Source organism: Rhinolophus sinicus, linkage group LG15 (genome assembly GCF_036562045.2).
Source record: "Rhinolophus sinicus isolate RSC01 linkage group LG15, ASM3656204v1, whole genome shotgun sequence".
Taxonomy (NCBI): domain Eukaryota; kingdom Metazoa; phylum Chordata; class Mammalia; order Chiroptera; family Rhinolophidae; genus Rhinolophus; species Rhinolophus sinicus.
The window spans coordinates 14748225-14770470 of NC_133764.1; the positions used below are offsets into that span (position 1 = coordinate 14748225).

The following is a 22246-nucleotide window of genomic DNA, read 5'->3' on the forward strand; positions in this document are numbered from 1 at the left end:
GAAACCTGCGGGAACTTGTACCGAACCCGTGAAGATGAAAGAACCTTCTCTGTGATTTGCCTTATAGACTTCAGCAGCCCAATAAGGGAATCGAGGGACATATGGTTGCTCAAAGTGATAAAGAACACTTGTTGCTGCAAACTTGAGGGGCGGCACGCAGAAACTAGGTGAGAGGAGGGGCTCAGCCCTCTTCCACAGGAATGGAGAATCCTCCGATTGACATCTTCCTAAGTGATGCAACTTGATACCGCAAACAATGAAAATACAGAGGAGAAAACACAGACTCCCCGAGACTTGAGAGTTCAAACCTGGAGTATACATCCGTAGTTCTAAAGCCCCCAACCGCAGACTACGGCGTGGGAAAAGTTTAGTACGCGGTTTTGTAGAGAGGCGGGAGCGTTGCTTTCAGAGGCTGGTGGGAAGGACCCTCGCGAAGGACGGGATCCCTGTCCCGCCCCGCCCCGCCACTGGGAGGGCACGCCCCAAAGAGGGGACCGGAAGCGCTCGGTCCAGCCCGGAAGTAGTGTTGACTTGGTACACGTGAGTCGCAGCATGGCGGCGCACCGCTCCGGCCCGCTCAAGCAGCAGAATAAAGCTCATAAAGGCGGGCGGCATCGGGGTCGGGGGTCTGCGCAGCGGGACGGCAAGGGTAAGAAGATAGGGTTGGAGAAAGAACGGCTGTTTAGTCGACTTTAACTGCTTTTCTCCATGCCCAGACACAGCTCCTACCTCCGGCCTGTACGCCGCGTAAAGGCTCTAAGGTGGGCGAAAAGGGGTCCCCTTTCTTGACCTTCTTGTGAGACCCTGCACAAGAGCCCTTTCTGACCTCCCTCCAGGCCGTCTAGCACCGAAAACCCTAAGCAAGAAGGTGAGGAAGGAGCTCAGCAGAGTAGACCAGAGGCATCGTGCCAGCCAGCTCCGAAAGCAGAAGAAGGAGGCGGTGAGAGAGAACAGGGATTGGGGATGGTGTGGCTTCACAATCGTTCTGGGCTGATAATGCCTCGAACTAGAAAATGTGACCCTGGGAAGGGACCGGAGATGGAGAATAACCCGAGCGCACATGTCAGGTGTGCGGGTCTGGACGCATGCTAGAGCATTCTTTGCTTTGGTCTGAGCTCCTGCCCACTCCCCAATCCCCACCACAAACTTGTCGCTTTTTGCTAGATGCTGGGCGTGGGGCATCTGTACTGTTGGAAATGCAATACTGGAACGAAGTACTGAAACACTGAGATGCTCTCTGATCCTTTCTATTTTCAGGTTCTTGCAGAGAAGAGGCAGCTGGGCAGCAAGGATGGCCCTCCTCATCAGGTACTGGTGGTGCCCCTGCACAACAGGATTTCCCTGCCAGAGGCCTTCCAGAGGCTTCAGGATAGGGATACTGGAACAGTACACTTGAATGATTGGGGAAGCACCCACAGCTTTATGCTGTTATGCCCCCGCTTGAAACATCGGTGGTTTTTCACATCTGCAAGGCCAGGTTAGCGTATACAACAGTATTTTCTATCATTATGTTTTGCATAGTGGTAATATTTTTTCGTATAATGTGCTGGTGCAGACCACCTCTTCCTGCTGACTTTGTCTTCTATTTCCAGAGGATCTGCACACTGTGTTAGACTTGGCTAAAGTGGCTGATACCATCCTGTTCCTCCTTGATCCACTAGAAGGCTGGGACAGCACCGGGGATTACTGCCTTTCCTGCCTCTTCGCTCAGGGCCTTCCCACCTATAGTAAGTGTGTGTGGAATATTGGAGGCCATGAAGGAAGTGAAATAGCATTCATTGCATGTATAATTTGCCAGGCACTGTGCCTGACGCTTGATTCGGGAATATAACTTGTTGTGTTCAGCTGATGGTGGGTTGTACATGTATGGCCTAAATTTGGTCCGTTATTTATAAATTGGCAGGGGGCCTTTTTATTTCTGTACTATCCTTTGCCCAGAGGAAGAAGGGTTGAAGTTTTACTGTGAAATTTCTTTAGCGTAGCTGAGTGTTGAATTTCCCAGTGATCTTTGGGCTCACAACTGTTAGCTTTTTATTGTGAACTTGTTTGTGAATTTGCAGGGGTTATTTTCTTATAGTGAATCAACAGGTCATGAAGCCCTTTCTCTTTTGCTCACAGCATTAGCTATCCAGGGAATTTCTGGCCTCCCACCGAAGAAACAAATAGATGCCAGAAAGAAGCTAAGTAAAGTAGTGGAGAAGCGCTTTCCTGATGACAAACTCCTCCAATTAGACACTCAACAGGAGGCAGGGATGCTGCTCAGGCAGTTGGCTAACCAAAAGCAACGGCATCTTGCCTTTCGAGATCGGCGGGCCTACCTCTTTGCTTCTGCTGCTGACTTTGTGCCTAATGAAGAGAATAACTTGGTGGGCACCTTGAAAATCTCAGGCTATGTTCGTGGGCAGACTCTGAGTGTAAATAGCTTACTGCATATCATTGGACATGGCGATTTCCAGATGAAACAGATAGATGCCCCTGTGGACCCTTTCCCCTTAAATCCTAGAGTGGTCAAATCCCAAAAGGACCCAGGCATGGCAATGGAGGTAAGATTGATGTTTTTAAAGACTTTGTATTGTAGATTCATGTGTAAGCTGGTGTAGGATGGGAACTAACTTCAGAGAAGGTAGTCTTTGCACACCTAGACAACTACACTGGTCCCTGGGGGCTAGTTCAAAGTAAGGCAATAGTCAACTACAAATATGTTGCTATATTATATATTTATCCAGCATTCTGTAGATGTCTTACACAGCAATTGGCTCTGAGTTTATAGAAGACACAAGATGCAGTCTCTTTCCTCAGACGATTAGGTCAGAAAAAAAATGGCAAGCACCTGTGAAGTAAAGATTGAGAAAGTGGTTGAGGTACAGACCTGCTGTGGAAGTTGAGAAAACAGACTAGCAAGCTTCACAGCAGAGATCAGACTTGAGCCAAGAGTTGAGAAAGATGGATGTCATTTATGAGTTGAAGAGAGGTGAAAGACTATCGTAGAAGATAAGAGACAACATGAAGCTAGCACAATGATGGATCAAAGGGTTTCTTTGAACCCTGAAGAAATCCGCTTGATGTGAGTAAGGTAGGAGTGAGGCCAGATTATGAGAGGCCTCAAGAGCCAAGCAGAGGTGTAGAGTTAAAAGGCTAAGAAATAGAACCATTTGAAAAAACTTGACAAGTTGTGGCTTTCTATTTCATTCTATTTCATTCATCTTCTACCTGAGGACTATGTTTGTTATTTCTGGATCTTTCTGTTTACTATGTTAGATTTAGTAGATTTTTGGTTAATGTTTGACTATCACGTGCTTTTGGTTTTTAGCTGTGTGATATGGATGCTGTAACTGACATGGAAGAAGACCTTAAGGTCCTAATGAAGGCAGACCCCGATAGACAAGAATCTTTGCAGACAGAGGTTATCCCAGATCCAATGGAGGGCGAGCAAACCTGGCCCACTGAGGAGGAGCTGAATGAGGCAAATGGTTGGTAATGGCAAACTTGTTTGTAATTCACCTGGCCTGGAATTGTGGATTTTGTCTAGCTGCTCACAGTCAGGAACCTATAAGGTAGAGTGGGATGAGGATGTATTTGGAGGTCTGTATCCTCTCACCCCTAAATGCTGTATGTTTGCATTAAGCAAACACTGGACACAGTTTTGCTGTATTTCTCAAAATTACTTGTTATTGTTTTCTAATGAACAAACATCTTTGGATTCATTACAAGGTTTATTAAGTAGTGCTAGATTTTTTTTGTTTTTTCTTTTTTAAATTTTATTGGGTAACTGTTTTTCCCAGGACCCATGAGCTCCAAGTCAAGTTGTCCTTCAATCTAGTTGTGGAGGGCGCAGCTTAGCTCCAAGTCCGGTCGCCATTTTCAATCTAGTTGCGGGGGTGGTGGTGTGGGGGGGGTGTCATCACAGCACACCATCCCGGCGGGGATCAAACTGGCAACTTTGTTGTTAAGAGCACACGCTTTAACCAACTGAGCCATCCGGCTGCCCCAGTAGTGCTAGTTTTGAGGCAACTGAAGTAGTAGTCTGTTTTGCTCATAGCGACTGCTAGAGTTTTCGGTGTTGGCAGCAGTATATAGTGTCTTGCCTATGTGACAATACCTAAATAAGGGGAAAGGAGGTATATATTAGGTTGGTGCAAAAGTAATTGTGGTTTAAAAGGTTAAAAACAATTGCAAAAAACCACAGTTACTTTTGCACCAACCTGATAATTTACTTGTTTGGGCTTTTACAGACTTCTTGAAGGAAAGTTCCAAGGTGGTAAAGAAGGTTCCTAAAGGAACATCCAGTTACCAAGCTGAATGGATTTTGGATGAGGATGGCGAAAGTGGTGGGGAAGGAGATGAATATGATGATGTAGAACATGAGGATTTTATGGAAGCGGAATCTCAGGTAAGGAAATGGACCCTTACGCCACGTCTGTGTACAGCCTCAAAGGCAAGGCAAAGTGTATTCCTGACCCCGAGGGGTGTGTGGTCACTTTCTTAGGAATGGCTTTGTAGTTGCTGGGACTGAGATTTGTTTTATAACTGAGTCTCTTAGAATTGATACTGGTTTGGACTAGGTGTCCATTAAAGTTATTTTATTCTTAGCTTCATGGCTTTTAGGGTATAGTCAGGTGTGGGTTTCTTCTGAAACTGTAACCCTTGGTTTTACAGGATGAGAGTAGTGAAGAGGAAGAAGAGGAGGAATGTGAAACTATGACTGTAGGAGAGTCCGTGCGTGATGATCTGTATGATGAGAAAGTGGATGAAGAGGCTGAAGAAAAACTGTTGGAGAAATATAAACAAGAAAGATTGGAAGAGATGTTTCCAGATGAAGTAGATACCCCCCGTGACGTGGCTGCTAGAATTCGGTTAGTTAACAAGTCTAAAATCAGTCAACATGTTTTTATTAAACCTTATGTGGTTCACACCTTATCAGTGTGATGCAAAAGAAGGGAAATACATTGTCCCTGCTCCTGAAGGGCTAACATTCTATACAGGAAAATATACAGGAAAATAAGACATACGTACAGGAAACAGGAATGTATAATCAAGTTCCAGACTGTGTGGTATAGACTAATAACGTTACAGTACTTAATGAGAAATAACGAAGGTTAATTAACATATGCTTCCTCTGTGAACTAATACTCAATTGAAGTATATAACGTTTGGAGATTTTGGGGAGTTGGGGTAGAACCACAAGAATAAAAACATGAAGGTGTAGATGATCATTTCTGCTCTGAAGGTGAGTCTGATTAAACCCAGAGAGCTTACGTTGGATATTAGAGACGTAAGGTTTTTATCGAGGACCATGTTTGTCGGGTTAAGAAGATACTCCCTGGTAAGCACCAGGGAGCCACTGTAAATTCTTTGTCCTTTGTCAGTGAGAAGCTTGGATTTGGTTCTGAAGTATCTGTTAAAAACTGTTTTGAACTGTGGTCTTGACCTAGACTACTAGGTTATTTTGAGAGAGAGTGATAAAAGTTCTTGAAGTTAGAGCCATATTATTGACTTGAGTGAAACAGTAAGTAGCACCATATAAATTTAACTATTAACTTCTATAAAATTTCCTATATTCTAGATTTCAGAAATACAGAGGCCTCAAGAGCTTCCGGACATCTCCATGGGATCCTAAGGAAAACCTTCCTCAAGATTATGCTCGGATCTTTCAGTTTCAGAACTTTACTAATACTAGGAAACGCATCTTTAAAGAGATTGAGGAAAAAGAGATTGAAGGAGCAGAGGTATCTGCCTTCCTTTCTCCATCTCTACAGTTTGCTTTCACTGGCCAAGGTGCCCCTCCTTTACTCCTTCTCTTGGCAAGAGTCCCTTAGTTTCGTGCTGTCCATAGCTTAATTAGAGGAGCCACTGAGTCAGTGATAAGAATGACATTGCGAATAAAGACGTATCAGAAATATTAACTGAGAAGGTTTAATGTGGGTAGTTGAGGCATCTGTGAAAGGCAAATTTGAAGGGTGAGGTTTGGCTTTAGGGTCGTATGAGACTTTTAACATAGTTGGAAAAATGCTTCATCGTTATTGAGGCCTAAAGAGTAATTGCATGTTTGTTTTCTGCTTTCTTCTGGCAGGTTGGCTGGTATGTCACACTTCATGTCTCTGCAGTACCTGTGTCTGTGGTTGAGCACTTCAGGCGGGGAGCACCCTTGATTGCGTTTTCTTTACTACCTCATGAACAGAAGGTGAGTTAGTATGTTGTGGGAAACGGGAGTTAGAAAACTTTCCAATCCAACCAGTTTTGTCTGGCAATCTAAATTTTTACTTAGGACAGACATTTTGCTCATTGGGATGTGAAAAATCTGCCTGTAGGATTAGGAATCGGGATGATAGAGAAGTCAGTGATGGTTTTACCCAACATGTCTGAACCTGTCTGAAGCATCTCAGTGATGCAAACTCTATGTGGTTCTGAGACTTCTCTGAGATAAGTATGTTTGTCATACCAGATTTTAACCAAGGCTTGCAGTCTTAAAAATAAAGAGGATTTATGCCAATGTGTAGATCTCATTGCTCTTGCCCAGCAGTCATGTAGATTGGAGTGTGTGTGAGAACTTTGGCCTTTGGGCAGTGTAAGGGTTGAGGAAAAAGGGGCTTGAATGAGTGTGGTTTTGAGGTGAGTGATGGGTGAGTGGCTTAAAGGCACTGGCCATCAAGTAGAGGTTGGGCTCTTGCATATTAGACATAGGCCTGTCAACTAGTATAGAAGGGTACATGAAAGCTCTGAAAACCAGCCTGTGTTCGGCTCAAATGCCAGTTGGTGGAGGTAAAGGATGACTGTCCCATCATCTACACTCCACCATATGTTAGCATTGGCAGTTCTTAGAGTGAATCTGAATCTGTTAGTTTGGTTTGCCTTCTTTTGGGTTAAGCTGTTCTACTCCTCGATAATGCAGTTCTGTTTTGCTCTTACTTGGCTCCCAGATGTCAGTACTGAATATGGTGGTGAGCCGGCACCCTGGCAACACGGAACCTGTGAAAGCTAAAGAGGAGCTGATCTTCCACTGTGGGTTCAGGCGCTTCCGAGCCTCGCCTTTATTCTCTCAGCACACTGCAGGTAAGCAGTGGGGAACCTTCTGGATTCTTGTTCATCTTACTGTCTTTTGGGGAACTGTGACTTTTGGTGGGGAAGCGCAGAGTACACAATTTCAAACTCTAGGTCCCTGAGTTAGGCATTTTCAGAATTCCGATTTAGGAACCAATGATGTATTTATTCCAAATGTCTGAACCTGTCTGAAGCATCCCAGGGATGCAGCCCCCGTGTGGTGCTGAGGCTCCTCTGCCATGTGTATGGGTTCCAGAGTAGGTTTTGAATTGGAGTTAGCAGCTTTATAAAAATGATGTGTCAAAGTGTGACACTCTTAGCATCTGACGTGCCAGTGGTAGCATTGCTGAAGGGTAGGGGTAGCCTACAGTTGGATAGAGCAGAGATGTGTGGCTTCTGACATGTCGACACTGGATGAGTTTGGAGAGTGGTGACCAGGGACACTTTTGTGGCAAAAGTTACTGTATTCCTACACATTAGAAGTGGGAATATGTTTTGTACTAACTTGGGGGCTTCTGAACAGCACCCAGACACTTTTCAGCTCTCAGCAACGGCCAGAGGAAGACGATGAAGGAAGTATTAATGGGTGCTCGGGATAATTCAGACACCAGCCATGCTGTCTGAATGAGGGATTAATTTTTCTTTCCCTTAAAACATTTTATTTCCCTATAAGTACAGTATTAAAAAAGGAGGAGAGTTTCATCAAAGGTAAAAACACAAGCTGCAGATAGTCCCCATGATCAGAGGTCAGCAGAGTATGGCCCAGGGACCAAATCTTTGCCACTACTTGTTTTTGCTAACGTTTTATTGGAACACAGTTGTACTTTTTTTTTTTAATGTATTATCAATGGCTGTTTTTGTACTACAATGACAGTTGAGTAATTGGAACAGACTGTATGGCCACAAAGCCTAAAATATTTACTCTCTGGCCCTTTATAGAAAATGTTTGCCAATACTCGCTCAAGACTAAGAGCTATTGATTTAGTGGGCATATTCTCTATAAAGCACTGATTCTCAGAGGAGGTAGGGGTGATGGGTATCAGAATCACCTGGAGAACTTTTTTAAACGCAGAATATAGTCCAGGCTCCAAGATTCTGCCCCTAGTGGAAAAAAATCACTCTTATAGGATTGGGTTTTATATCTTTCAGTTGTATTGAGGCAGGAAAATATTGTGAGAACTAAAGGGGTAAAGAAACACTAGTTGCCTTGGGTTTAAGAGCTGCAGTGCTACAGCTTTTCACAGGTCTCTGGATTACCTATAGTTTCTCAACATGTTTTTGGTTTTTATTTTTTAACTTTCATTATGGCAGCGGATAAACATAAATTTCAGAGATTCATGACTGCTGACACGGCCCAGGTGGTGACAGCATATGCCCCAATCACTTTTCCTCCTGCATCTGTGCTGCTTTTCAAACAGAATAGCAATGGTAAGTTATGTTACAGAAATAAACAGACCTGTAGGTCCCTAATAGTCTTAACACACTTTTCTGTATTTAGATTTGGGAGCCAAATTGGTATGAAGAGATAATGATGGTTTTTAGAACATCCCAATCTCAGCCTCACAGTGGGTCTAAGGCAAGGATGACAAATGGGATTTGACGTTGCGTGCAGACTTCAGCTAATTGGTAGTGGCTGCTCAGACTGCTGCATTTAGGATAGATTCTGGGGACTGGCTCAGCAAGAATAGCACTTAGTAATCTTTGCTATGGGCCCAGGAGGGCAGCATAGTGCCACTCCTTTAAGGACTGGAGCAATAAAATGAAGGTTTTGGCTCTGTAGATTCCTTTTGTTCTTTAGGAATGCACAGCCTCATTGCCACGGGCCATCTATTGTCAGTGGATCCGGACAGAATGGTCATCAAGAGAGTTGTTCTGAGTGGTCATCCTTTCAAAATTTTTACTAAGATGGCAGTAGTGCGTTACATGTTCTTCAGTAGAGGTAGGTGTGAAGGATGGGACCTGATTGCCTTTGTGGGGTGAAGGTTGGGTTTACATTTTGTGGGGAAATGTTTCATCTTGGTCTGTGTGTTTCATTCTAAGAGGATGTGCTGTGGTTTAAACCAGTGGAACTGCGAACAAAGTGGGGCCGCAGAGGACACATCAAGGAGCCTTTAGGTAAGAGAACGTGCTGTTTGGAACCTTGTCTGGACTTCCCCAGTGCTACTAAATCTACGGGGGTAGAAGACCACGGCTCAAATTCTGTTTTAATTTGACCAACTTGCTGTGTTTTCTTTCTAGGTACTCATGGCCATATGAAATGCAGTTTTGATGGGAAGCTAAAATCGCAAGACACAGTACTGATGAACCTCTATAAACGAGTTTTCCCCAAATGGACTTATGATCCATATGTACCAGAACCGGTACCTTGGGTGAAAAGTGAGATTTCTTCAACGGTGCCTGAAGTGGACACAGAGTAATGGATTTAATAGATTCCGTCTCATTGCTACTCATTAGCACTCGAGGGATGGGAACCTACAGGTAGCAATTGGGCAAACTTTGTGTTGAGCCTAGAGGTCTGCTGCCCCTTTCTGCAAAAGGTTTTTTCTTGGCCTTGACAAGGTGTCTCAGTTAAGTATGGATGTTTTTCTATTGCCACTTAGTCCAAAAAACTACTAAATCTTATTGAAATATCCACTTTCCATTAGGATTTTGAAAACTGTTGAAGAGTAAGATAGGAAGTTGACAGTGACAAGGAAACAAAATTCCCAAGTGTCTAGAGACACTGAATCCCTCTTCTTTCTTATGCATAAATTAAACAGAAACAGACTGATAAGGAGCTGGCCTTTCAGCCTGCTTCATCCAAGTTACAGAGGTTAAGTCTACATTTCCACCACTGAGCACAATACAAATGTTCTTTACTTCTGGGGAAACTCTTTGAAAATGCTGAGACAGCACAGCAGCCACTCCAACACCAGCTGTAGGTTCAATAAGCAGTTTCATCCTCTCCCACACCAACTGGGTTGCATACTGTTGGTATAGAAGGGAGTAACAGTTAGTGAAATGGGAAAAGGGGAAAGAGCCCAGTTGGTTGGCCTTCACAATTAAAGACCAAATGAGGTATGTGTATATATATGTGTATATACTTGCCAGTGAAGAGTAGAGCTTTTTTTTTTTTTTAACCTAACTCTGCTTCTATTGAGAGGGTTGTCCTAATATCTAGGACACCCTCCCACATGTCATGAAGTCACCTAGTCAATTCCCAGTGGATGAGTTGCTACTTCATTTTCTTTTGCCTAAAAAGTTGTTCCATTCTTTTTGTTATTTTCTTTCCCGTTGGAGTCTCACCTTAATTTCATCCTCTGTGACAGTGAAGACATCATCTACGAGGTCCCTTATAATAGGCCAGGTATTTAAGCCAATGCTGGATCTGACACCATCTGCTATGGTTTCTGGAGGATAGGGGTTGGGGGTTAGTTCCCCTTTCAGTTTGGACTGGTAGCAGTCATCTGCATTCAAGGGTTCAGCAGCATACACCTTCACACTGGGTCTCAGAGCCTGGGAAGAGGAATATTAGACACCTTACCACTAACCACAGCATTTTGCCTGCAAGCCTGCAGTAAAATACACTTTTCTGCCCAAGTAAGAGCCTTCTCTGTGATATAATGAAAATATGACCTTAAAGCACTTTACATTGTATGCCCAATACTGGCCTTTAGTTGCCTCAATCACATTTGGTTCTCTTGGTAACTTGGGAAAAGAGTAGCCCCTGACTTAGATAGTAGGTTGGTGAGATGGAATTCAGAGAAAGAACTGTGAGGGTGCCACTCACTGTAACTGTTTCTGTGCTGTAAAGTTGGCAAATTAAGAAAAGTAGTGAGGCAGAGAAGGGCCTTCCATCTTAAGTGCCAAGGAACGATGGGAAGGAAGAGCAATTTGGGGGGAATGTTGAACAAGTACTACAATGTACTATGATGTAAAATAAAGTCCTCTATGCTGAAGTGGGGGAGTCCTCCAGAAGCTGTTTTCTCACCTTAACTGTGATTGCTATTCCAGCAACCATTCCTCCTCCTCCTACAGGTACCACCAGTGCGTCTACCAAGGGAACCTTTGGGAGAAAGAATATAAAGTATAAAGAGACCCATAATAACCAGTTTTATATACACATACGAAATAGTTGACTCTATAGATAAACATCAGGTTTACCGGTAGCTCAACAAGAACTGAGTAGGCCTTTTTACCTGGTTTAGCACTTCCATGGCGATTGTCCCTTGCCCAGCTATCACTGCAGGCTCCTGGTTGGGATGTACCATGATGCCTTCCGTTTCTTCCATAATTCTTCTGGTAACATTTTCTCTGGACTGAAAGAATAATGTACTTTATCTGTATTTAACAGAGTTGCCAACAAGTTAGACTCAGTCATTTAACACTTTATTGACCAATTACTTTTTTGAGACTTTGCACACTGGGGCTATAACTGAACAAAACAGTCCCTGTGCTCAAGGGAGTTATAACGTGGGGAGGGGTAGAATAAAGTAAGTAAATATATGGTGTATCTAAGTGCTATGAAGAAAATTTATATAGGGTACATAGGAAGGGCCTCTGATAAAGTAACATTTTAATAGATTTGAATCAGTCCCACCTCCAAAATATTCCAGGGAAAGAGTAATTCTAAGTGCAAAGACTACAGTGTAAGAGTGGCCTTTCTAAGAAGCTGCTTAGTGTGGTTAGCGTGGAGTGTTTGAAGGAGAATAATGGAGATGATGTCAGAAGGATAGGAATGGACCAGTTCATCTAGGTCTCAAACACTGGAACTTTGGTTCCACAAGTGTATGAGATGGGAAATCCTTGGAGGATTTTGAGCCGACGAGACAAGTGGATAGCTCTGGTTGCTCTTTGAAAACAGACCAGTGGGGCAAGGGTGGAAGCAGAGACCAGTCAGGAGGCTACTGAATCTAGGTGACAACTGATGTTGGTTTGAATGGTAGAGGCTGTTACAAGTAGTTGGATTATGGAAATATTTTGAAAGTAGGACTAAGATTTGGATGTGGGGTGCAAAAGTTATCAAGATGGCTCCAAAATTCTTCTTGAGCAACTAGGATAAAAGTTGCCATTTACTGAGATGGGGAAGACTGGAAGAGGATTAGTATAGGGGAAATAAGATCATGAGTTTGGTTTTGGACATAGTAAGTTTGAGATGCCTATGAAGACATCCAGGTGGGAATATTGGGTATCCATTGGATCTACAAATCTGGGTTAAGTGCAAAGGTCAAGGCTAGAGTTAGAGTATAGGTGATATTTTAAACTATGAGATTAATGAGATTATCTGAGTGAGTGTAGACAGAAAAGGTTGGAATATTGCTCTCTCCCTTACCTCATCACTCTGTTCACTGTACACTATAGAGGCTCCATAGGCTTGTATTGCCAATTTTTTACAGTTGGGAGCTGTTTGGGGCACCACAATATAAGCAGGAATCCCTGAGATGGAGAAACACATTTAGTACAAATCATGAGAATTTAGGATAGAAATTTCTATATTCAGTTGCTTGTAATCAGATAGTTTATTTCCCACAGCTATTACCAATCTCAGTGAAAGTAAGGATACTTTTCCACTCTAATGATCCTACCCAGTACCCTAAGAAATTAACCAAGTACCTTCCAATTTGGCAGCATAGGCAAGAGCCTGGCCATGGTTTCCACTGCTGTGAGTAACAACGGCTTTGGGCTTCTCTTCGGAAGTGGTCGGCATCAAGCCTCGGATTGCGTTGATGACACCACGAATCTGGAAAAGAGGGATGGTGAATTCGTGTATTTAAGTTTTTTTCAAAACAAACTTTTCTAGATTTTCTCTTCATAACACTGCACATCCAGCCCATTACTAAATCTTACCGATTCTACCTCCTAAATATCTCGTGTCTTCTTTGTCACTACCTTAATGAGGCCTCATTTCTCAACTTGTGTGTTATCAAACCTCACAGATCCTACCTCACAGATCATTCTCATCTAATATTTCCACTAGTTTATGAAGGTGATCTTTTAAAAACAAATGTTGTTTCTTTGCCTTTTGTCATAAGTACAAATTCCTTATAAGTTGCAGCCTTTCAACATTATCTACTGCCTCTGTCACTGTTGTAGCCATCATAAATTGCTTCTAGTTTGCCTCCTACCAGTTTAGCTCACACCCCTGAGCATGCTCATACCTCTACCTGTAGTTCTTTTCCCCCAATTCCCTGAGTGGCTACAAGCACTCATCCTGTATAACTTGGAACATCGTCTGGTTCAACTTTCTTGATCTCCCAGGCAAAATTAGTCACTTCATTCTTTATTCTTCCATGGGACTTTGTATGTCTCTTTCTTAAGATACTTCTCATAAACCTTTTTGTTGACCAGCCTGTCTTACCCTGCAAGTATGGATACAGGGCAAGGCCTACTGTATATATGCCTCGTATAGTTAGTGAAAGTGCTTGATGTGTGATGTAAACCATGACTGAAGCAAAGGGCAAAGGAATGGAGAATTTTTTTGTTTTGTTTTAATATAAAAGCTCTCAGTGAATGGGCAGGGAAAAAGGTAGATTCTTACAATCTTAAATTTACTTAGATACTAATAACTCAGTCAACAATACTAAATGCATCTTTCAGATTCTTACCTGAAAGGATCTTAAAGCTCAACAAATGGTCAGAAAATTCTGGTAATGAATCAACATACAGAAGGCTATTTGCATAGGAAAGGCACTGATATATTTTGTAGAAAAAGATTATGAGGATTTAGCTAGGCTTAGGCCTTTTATATTCATAATAAAGTATCAATGACTAGCAAATTCACACAAAGTGAATGCTTTGGTTATACAAGATGATCACACTTGCCCATTTTTGCATTGCAACAGTACAGGGTGGTTTCTATTGTCTCTTTTCATTCTAAAACATGACCTAGTTTGGACAGTAAATTATATCATCACCCTAATTATAAGGAATTTTGAGATTGTGTAAAAGTGGCTCGAAGGAACCAGGATTTGATCAAAGGAAAAGGTCCTCAGCTATGAAAAGATACTAATTTTACCTGCCTCACCCTGGGTAGTCAGGAAATCAAATACATTTATATGTGAAAGGGGTTTGAAAAGATATATAACACTCAAGAAGGATTGTTACCTTAAAAGATCCAGTTTTCTGGAAGAGTTCACATTTGAAGAAAAGATTACGCCCTGTTACTTGATTCAAAATGGAGCTTGTTAGCACTGGTGTGAGGTGGATAAAATCTTGAATGTTGTTATGAGCCTTTTCAACATCAGCAAAGGAGATGCAGTACTGAGCACACATGGTTCTGAAACCCAGGAATAAAAAAGGCGTCAAAGTAAAGTCCGAGACAATGTGTTCAATGAACATATTTTGAAAATGCGTAACACAGACCCATGGAATATACACTAAGAGTGAACCATAATGTAAACTATGGACTTTGGGTGGTAATGTGTCAATGAAGGTTTAGTTGTAACACGTACCATTCTGGTGGGAGATGTTGATAATGGGAGAGGCTGTGCATGTGTGGGGGACAGGAAAATTTTGGTAAATCTCTGTACCTTTCCATCAATTTTGCTGTGAGCCTTACTCAAAAAAAAAAAAAAAAAATATATGTATCTTTAAAGAAAATGCACAACACAGGAAAACAGAACTGGGGCTTGTGTTATTATGGGAAATGTCTCCATTACCAGGGCTCCAGAATCTTTGTACAGAAGGGAACTTGTCTTGAAGCTGAGTTTTATAGTAAATGTAAGATTTTACCTGGTGAAGCTTTATAGGAATTGGTGGTGATTATGGAAAGCTTAAAACCCACCCCTCACCCATACCATCCATCCCTCGACTGCCACTGGTCTCTACATTTCCATTATTGTAATAAACTAGGTTAAAAATCTGCTTTAAATTTTTATTTAAAAAAATTATTTAATGGGGGGAAAATTGTCTACAATCCTACCATCTTAATGAATTGTTCATTTTCTATATTTCCTTCTGTCTTTCAATATACATGACAGTTAAAATCAAAGCAAAGATAACATTTTGTTTACTCCTACTCCATTTAGCTTAGTTTCTTCAAAGTTTTCATAATTATAATTTTCAATAACTGCATTATGCTTCCATTTTTCATTATTTTTATTGTAGCATTTAAACATGAAGTTTCTCTTTACTTTTCCTTATTAATAACAATTCATGTTCAATAGAAAAACAGAATTTAATCTGCTTTCTCCCCAAGATGACTGCTATCTAAGCTCTGGTGTTTATCTTTCCAGGACCACCTATACAGAGGGTGCCAAAAAAATGTATACACATTTTAAGAAAGGAAAAAATTAGAATTGTAATAATGAATACCAATAACAAAAGATGAATCCTAGTCACGTTTGACTTCTGCAATTACAAGAGGTGCTCAAAGTGGTTACCATCAGCATCTAGACACTTCCGATTACGGCGAACCACTGCTTGAGCAATGTTGACCAGTGTCCACTTATACATTTTTTTTGGCACCCCCGGTATATGCACACAAAACTTTGACAGGTTTGGTAACATGCTTTTTTCAGACTAGAAAGTATAAATATACTTTTCAAAGATTCTTTCAGAATTTTTGCTTATCAATAGGTATAGTTATACAACTTTTAAAATGGTTTAATATATTTTTTACAAAAATACTAGTTTTACATATAACTTTGTTGAACATTGAGGTTTTTTTTTTTGTCTCAAATAATGATGTAATGAACAGCTTTATTGCAAGATCTTTGGGTATCTACATACATGCTTTGGGTAGATTCCACCAATGGCAGTTTTGCATCAAAAGTCATGCACACTGCTAAGACATTTGCTAGCCACTGCCAAACTGATCTCCAGAAGAGTTGTAGATTACTCCAATTTACACTCTCAACAGCAGTTTCTAAGGAATGTCCATTTTCCTTCCCCTTTGCTGTATCATTTTTATCTGTCAATTTAATGAAACGTCTGGTAGTTTGAATTTACATTTCTTTAATAGTGATTGAACATTTTTTCTGTATAGTTATTGGCCACTTATTCTTTAATGAATCTTTGACACACTGTTTACTAATCGAATCATCCTTTTCCTCTGAAATGCCACATTTATCAAAAATTAAATTTCTATTAATGCTTGGGGCTTTTCTGGACTTCTTATTTTGTTACATTGATCAGAGTGCCAATTCTTTTTCCAGTTGTTCATTAATGTTCTTCCCCGATTACTTTTTCTAAAATGTATTGGCTTTTCTCACATAAATTCTTTCAAAGGAACTTTAGAAATTCTTTATCAAGTTTGCAGGAAATTCCACTGTAAAATTTAGAAATGAATTGGGGGCATAATTGACATTTAAAAATAGTCAGTCTTCCTATCCATGAACATGGGTGTATTTCAGTTTAGTAAAGTCTTCTTGTTTTAGGTTTCTCAGTAAAGTTTTCATAGTTTGTATCCTATATAGAGACATTATTATGCCAAAGTACAATATATTTTTGTTGTTTTTAAGATATTTCTTTCCTTAGATTTTTACACTGCTTACTGACAATGTATATGAAAGCTATTGATTTTTGTATATTTATCATGTAATAGGGTACTAGATTACCTTGTTAGATCTAATAGTTTTACAGTTTACTCTCCAAATAATCACGCTATCTCCAAATAAATTTGTCTTTACCTTATAAATATTCCTTTGGTAACTTTTTCAGTGACTTCAGTTATTTGTTTAATGTGGATTTGCCACCTTCTCCTCAATTTCAATAACTTTTATTTTTTGGCAAAATCACCTAATTTCAAATTTCAAATTTAGTAGTATATTATACATATTAATGTTTCTAAGTATTCTTCCTATCTGTGGTATTCATTCATTTATTCAATCATGAAATATTGAGCACCTTCTATGTGTTAGATACTGTTTGGTCTGGGGATATAATGTTAGAAAAAGTCTTGTCCTTGCTCTCAAAGCTTATAATCTAGTGGAGAGATGTATAATAAGTAATCCAAAAATAAATACATTCTTACAAATAGTGATAGGTGTGTTATGATTAGGGAAGTGTGTTATGATAGGATACTATAATGGGGGCCTTATTTAGATCAGGGAAGGCCCTCCATGGAGAAGTGAAATTTAAGTTATGACCCACAGCTTAAGACGAATGAGCAGAGGGGGGAAAAGTGTTTCAGGTAGAGAGAATGTGTGAAAGCCTTCAGGAGGAAAAGATGTTAGCATATTCCAGGAACTGAAAGAAGGGCAATATATCTGAAAATAGTGATCAAAGGGGAGTGTGGTAAAAAATGAGGGTGAAGTTGGCAGGGTCTAAAATCATAAGGGACCATGATTCATTTTTTTTCTTAAGAGCAGTGGAATATCACTGGAGAATTTTGAGCAGGTGAATGACATGTTAGAATTCATGTTTTCAGAAAATCACCTGGCTACATTGTGAATGAAAAGTAAAGAAATAAGAGTGGAATCAGGGAATTCAGTTAAGAAGTATTACAGTTGTCCACATGAAAGACAAGTGGCTTGGATGGTGAAAGTGGAGGTAGAAAAAATCATTCAAGATACATTTTGGAAAAACAAATCTGACTTAAAGCATGGGTAAAGAACTTGAATAGATATTTCTCTAAAAATATACAAATGGCCAACAAGCACATGAAAAGATGCTCAATATCACTAATTATTAGGGAAATGCAAATCAAAACCACAATGAGATACCACCTTACATCTATTAGAATGACTAGTTTAAAAAAAACAAACCAAAAAAACCCAGAAAATAAGTGTTGGCAAGGATGTGGAGAAACTGGAGTCCTTGTACACTATTGATGGAAATGTAAAATGGTGCAGTTGTTAATGGAAAACAGTATGGTAGTTCCTCAAAAAATTAAATGTAGTATTACCGTATGATCTAGCAATTTCAGTTCTAGGTATATACCCAAAATGATTCAAAGACATATTTGTATACCTATGTAGCAGCATTATTTACAATAGCCAAAAGGTGGAAGCAACCCAAATAGCTAGTGACAGATGAATGGATAAACAAAATCTGGTATATACTTACAATGGAATATTATTCATCCTTAAAAGAAGAGAATTTTGACACATGCTACAACATGGATGAATCTTAGTGATACTATGCTAAGTGAAATAAGCCAGTCACAGAAAGACAAATACTTAATGATTACACTTATGTGAGGTACCTAGAGTAGTCAAATTCATAGAAAGTAGAATGGGGGTTGCCAGATCCTGGGTAGATGTGGAAAAAGGGAAGGTGTTTAAAAGGTATAGCTTCATTTTGTAAGACAAAAAGAGTTCTGGAGATTGGTTGTACAATGTAAATGTGCACTATCGAACTGTACACTTAAAATGGTTATGAGTTCATGTTATATGTATTTTACCACAATTTAAAAATAAAACAGGAAGAGTTAGTTACATTTTGGAGATTATAATTAGTTAGTTCTCTTGAAGTGATAGAACCCCAATCTGAATTGGCTAAGGCATAAATAAGATGGAGGTGGTGAGATTTACTGGCTCATGGAATCAAAGGAAAAGTTGAACCATGGGGGGGGGCAGAATATGGAGCTTCAGGAACAGTTGGAACCAGGAACTTGAGATTTTCCGAGACTCTCATTGTTTCTCACCTCTGTTGCTTTCTGCATGTCAGCTTCATTCTTTTTCATTGCAGACCAGCTGGTTCCACGTGGCAGGACGCGTGGCTGCTGACAGCTCCTGTGTTTTACATTTTATAGCTTGCACATTCGAGAGGGATTTTCTTTCTTAGTTTCAGTTCAAAAGTTCTGGGTAAGGACTGTGATTGGCCCATCTTGGCCCAGGACCAGTGGCCAAGGGTATGAGGTCATTTAAGACAATACTATGCAATAGACAGAAGTATTTGTAGAAACATGAAAAAGAAACAGAGTGATTTCTATCACACAATATCGATTATGTACATTTAAAACATATACATACACAAAACTATGTATTATTCAAACATAAATGTATATCCAAGGATGTACTTCAAACGTGGCGACCTAACCAGGGAGGGTAGGAACATGAGTGGGAATTGGAATGAAGGAAAAGATAAAATGAGAAAGGCCCTGTTGATGATCATGTGAACCAAATAGTATGATTTCTCAAATCTCTGCACCTGAAGGAAAAATAGGAGCAATCGAAGCGAGTGACGGAGGAAAGAAAGAAGGTAAAAAGGAAAGAGAAAGACACACAAAAAAGTACTTCTGAGTGAGAGTGAGGGGCAGTTTTCAAGAGAATAGGAAGCAGAGAATGTTCAGGTGATGAATTCCATGTCAACTAGAAATAGAAGAGACATACCCTGATACTGAATATGAAGAAAGATGGAAATGTCGTGGATAACTCCTGGGTTTTGACTTAGATGGCGGTATAATTTGAAGACAAACAAGTATTTTAGGGGAAAATCAGAGACCTGAAGAGCTAAGTTTGAATTATGAGACATCCCAGAGGATGTCCTTTAGATTTTTTGCCAGAAATGGGTTTACTTTCATGTCTATTTTATTTCTGAAGAATGAGCTCAGTTTATTTATCAAGTAGTTCTTTTCCCCTTATTTTTAAAAAATTATATATATATATATAATTATTTAAGGAGGGCGCAGCTCACAGTGGCCCATGTGGGGATCGAACAGGCAACCTTGGTGTTATTAGCACCACGCTCTAACCAATCGAGCTAACTGTCTACCCCTCCCCTATTAATTTCTGATTTTATCTTTATTTCTTCTATTTTTCTTTTTCTATCCTTGTTGAATTTTCATTTTTAAATTAATAATAAAAGCATCTAAGGCTACAGATTTTCCTTTGAGTACTGCTTTAATAATATACCATAGGTTTTATGTGCAATATTTTCATTAATCTTAATTTCTAAAGAATCCATCATCTTAGTTTTGTTTACTTTTTTGACCATGAGTTTTTTGTTTTTTAATTTTTATTGAGGAATATTGGGAACAGTGTGTTTTTCCAGGACCCATCACCTCCAAATCAAGTCATTGTTTTTTTCTCCCCCAATCTAGTTGTGGAGGGCGCAGCTCAGCTCCAAGTCAAGTCGTTTTTTGTTTTTTGTTTTCAATCTAGTTGTGGAGGTGTTTTCAATCTATTGGTGGAGGGCACAGCTCACTGGCCCACGTGGGAATCAAACCAGCGATGCTGGTGTTATGAGCACTGCGATCTAACCAACTGAGCCAACCAGCCACCCCAACCCATGAGTTTTTTTAAATTGGTGTTTTTTAAAAATTTCCAAGTGGTTAGAATTTTTTGTTTAATTTGTGGTTATTCATTTCTAGTTTTATTACTTTGTGCTCAGCAATTTTTGGTTTTAGAAATTGAATTCCTCCCTCCCCCATTATCCAAATTTGCTTTGTTGTTTTTTGGATTACTCACATAATATGTGACCAAATCCCTACCGTAAGAATGTAAAACATTATAGAAGTATATAGACCTTTCACTCTCTACTATTAAAGCCACTCTTCTACAAAGATAACCACTTTAAAAGTTTGATATGTATTCTTCCACACCTTTTCTCATGTATTTATATAGAAATTTACATATACAGTAGACAGTTTTGCTGTTTTCATATAGAACCATACTTTATATACTGTCCCACAACTGACTTTAAATACAAAATTCAACATATTGAAGACTGTTCCATGTCAACATTATTTTAATTTTTTAAACTCAGAAGTGTTTGTTGTGATACAGTTCTAAATATGGTTGGCTTTTCATTTATTTTTACCTGATATTTCATGAGCCCTTTAAATCTGAGGGTTGAATTGAAATCTTAAATTCAAAATTTTCCACCAGCTTAGTAAATTTTCTTCTATTATTTCTTTGATTATTGCTCCTCCTGAGTCAATTCTGTTACCACCTTCTGGAATTCATATTTGATTATTACTTTCTGGATCCATTCTCCATGTCTTCTATCCTCATCTTTAACAGTTTTTATCTATTATATTTTCCCTCTGAGTTCTGCTCAATTTTCTTGAGCTGGTTTATTCTTTTGGCATATCTCACCTGCAGTTCACTGGCACTGTTGCATTAATTTGGCAATCATGCTTTTCCTGTTTAAGAAAGTTTTCTTTAGATTATTTTTCCATCTTTAAAAAACATTGATGCAACGTCCTCTCCAACTTCAATGTGAAAACAAATTAGTTTTGAACATTTCTTCCTATTTCTTTCATATCTGTCTTAAAGATTGCCATTTGCTCCCACCGCTCAAATTATTCCCCTTCTTCTGACCCACTGAATCTTTTCATGTATCTACTGACTTTCTCCATCTGTTTAACCTTCTGGTGGCGGAAGTGTCTGTCACATAATAGGAACTGAATGAGTTCTGTCACAGAGATTGTTCAAATCTTTTAGGCCCAGTCTAAGGAATAATTTGTAACTATTCTTTGATGGTGTTGAGGTTCAATAGACTATGGGATTGGGAAGGAGCAACAGGCAGAGGGAAGCAGACTTGAGGGAGGGAGTTTCACCACAGCTCTGAACAGGGGCTTCTGAACAAAAAGTTAAAAGTACCAGTCTTTTGATCGAGTTACATTTCAAGGATGAAAAAAAATCAACCTGTAATCCAAATAAGTAATTTTTCCAAGAATACACAAATCGACTTATAATACCTCCTGATTTACTTCCACACCCCCGCCTCCCTCAGTAAGAGCCAAGTACACTATTTTTTTAAAGAAAAAGTCGTGAGGCTCGGGGATGTACTTTGCCATAAAGGAAAAGACTGATACTATGGTTCTTACCAACTTGTGTCATCCTAAGTAATTTACTACAATTCTCTGGGATTCAGTTTCCTCTTCTTAAAAAAAAAAAAAAAATGGGGATAATAATTACTCTCACAAGATCTTTAAGGTCCCAAAGTAAAAGCCTGGGGCACTAGTTTGGGCCTGTGGCGGGAGATCCTGGCCTAAAACGAGTGGAGGGGGCCGGACTGTGGGGTGTCTCGGTCAACCCGAGCCCCAGACCAGCACCAGCGTCCTCGATGGCTACCACAGCAGCAACATCAGCCATCACCGCCAACGCCGGCCTGGCCTGGCCTGGCCTGGCCTCACCTCACCTCAGGCGCCGCGCCTCCAACTCCAGCTGCAGCTCACCTTCCCCCGATCACACCTCTGCGCACGCGCGGCGCCCGCCTTCCCCGCCCAGGCTCGCGTCCCGGCTCTTCCTCTCTCGAGCGGCTGAACGTGCGTTCGGCGCTTTTCCTCCCAGCGCGGCCACCGTCGTTTGGGGAGGAGGGCGAGAGGGGGCGGGGAAAA

The 22246-nt window shown here is 40.3% G+C and overlaps 2 protein-coding genes and 2 non-coding genes across 6 annotated transcripts; 3 read left to right on the forward strand and 1 right to left on the reverse strand.

Annotated features, from left to right (window-relative positions):
* Nucleotides 1-499: 499 nt before the first annotated feature.
* Nucleotides 500-10976, forward strand: TSR1 (TSR1 ribosome maturation factor). The gene is made up of 15 exons (XM_019755463.2): nucleotides 500-649; nucleotides 837-940; nucleotides 1258-1477; nucleotides 1593-1727; nucleotides 2119-2543; nucleotides 3311-3470; nucleotides 4233-4390; nucleotides 4657-4853; nucleotides 5564-5726; nucleotides 6071-6181; nucleotides 6918-7050; nucleotides 8350-8466; nucleotides 8837-8977; nucleotides 9079-9153; nucleotides 9277-10976. Exons 1-15 carry the CDS (start codon nucleotides 553-555, stop codon nucleotides 9453-9455), a joined length of 2415 nt encoding a protein of 804 aa, XP_019611022.2. The 5' UTR covers nucleotides 500-552; the 3' UTR covers nucleotides 9456-10976.
* LOC141569057 (small nucleolar RNA SNORD91 family) lies at nucleotides 6327-6421 on the forward strand. Its single transcript, XR_012492451.1, has one exon. It is a non-coding gene; the product is annotated as a small nucleolar RNA SNORD91 family (small nucleolar RNA).
* On the forward strand, nucleotides 7184-7278 carry LOC141569058 (small nucleolar RNA SNORD91 family). The gene has a single exon (XR_012492452.1). It is a non-coding gene; the product is annotated as a small nucleolar RNA SNORD91 family (small nucleolar RNA).
* SRR (serine racemase) lies at nucleotides 7656-22243 on the reverse strand. 3 transcript variants are annotated; one of them, XM_019755465.2, is made up of 9 exons: nucleotides 22048-22243; nucleotides 18605-18834; nucleotides 14122-14293; nucleotides 12631-12757; nucleotides 12350-12453; nucleotides 11217-11336; nucleotides 11009-11083; nucleotides 10324-10533; nucleotides 7656-10005 (listed from the first exon to the last, which is right to left on the reverse strand). In XM_019755465.2, the coding sequence occupies exons 2-9, from the start codon at nucleotides 18631-18633 to the stop codon at nucleotides 9790-9792; spliced, it is 1053 nt and encodes a 350-aa protein (XP_019611024.2). In that variant the 5' UTR covers nucleotides 18634-18834; nucleotides 22048-22243; the 3' UTR covers nucleotides 7656-9789. The 3 variants fall into 3 exon arrangements, with proteins under 3 accessions (XP_019611024.2, XP_074177004.1, XP_019611029.2); XM_074320903.1 differs by having other exon boundaries at nucleotides 21734-22092; XM_019755470.2 differs by lacking the exon at nucleotides 18605-18834 and having other exon boundaries at nucleotides 22048-22186.
* Nucleotides 22244-22246: the final 3 nt, after the last annotated feature.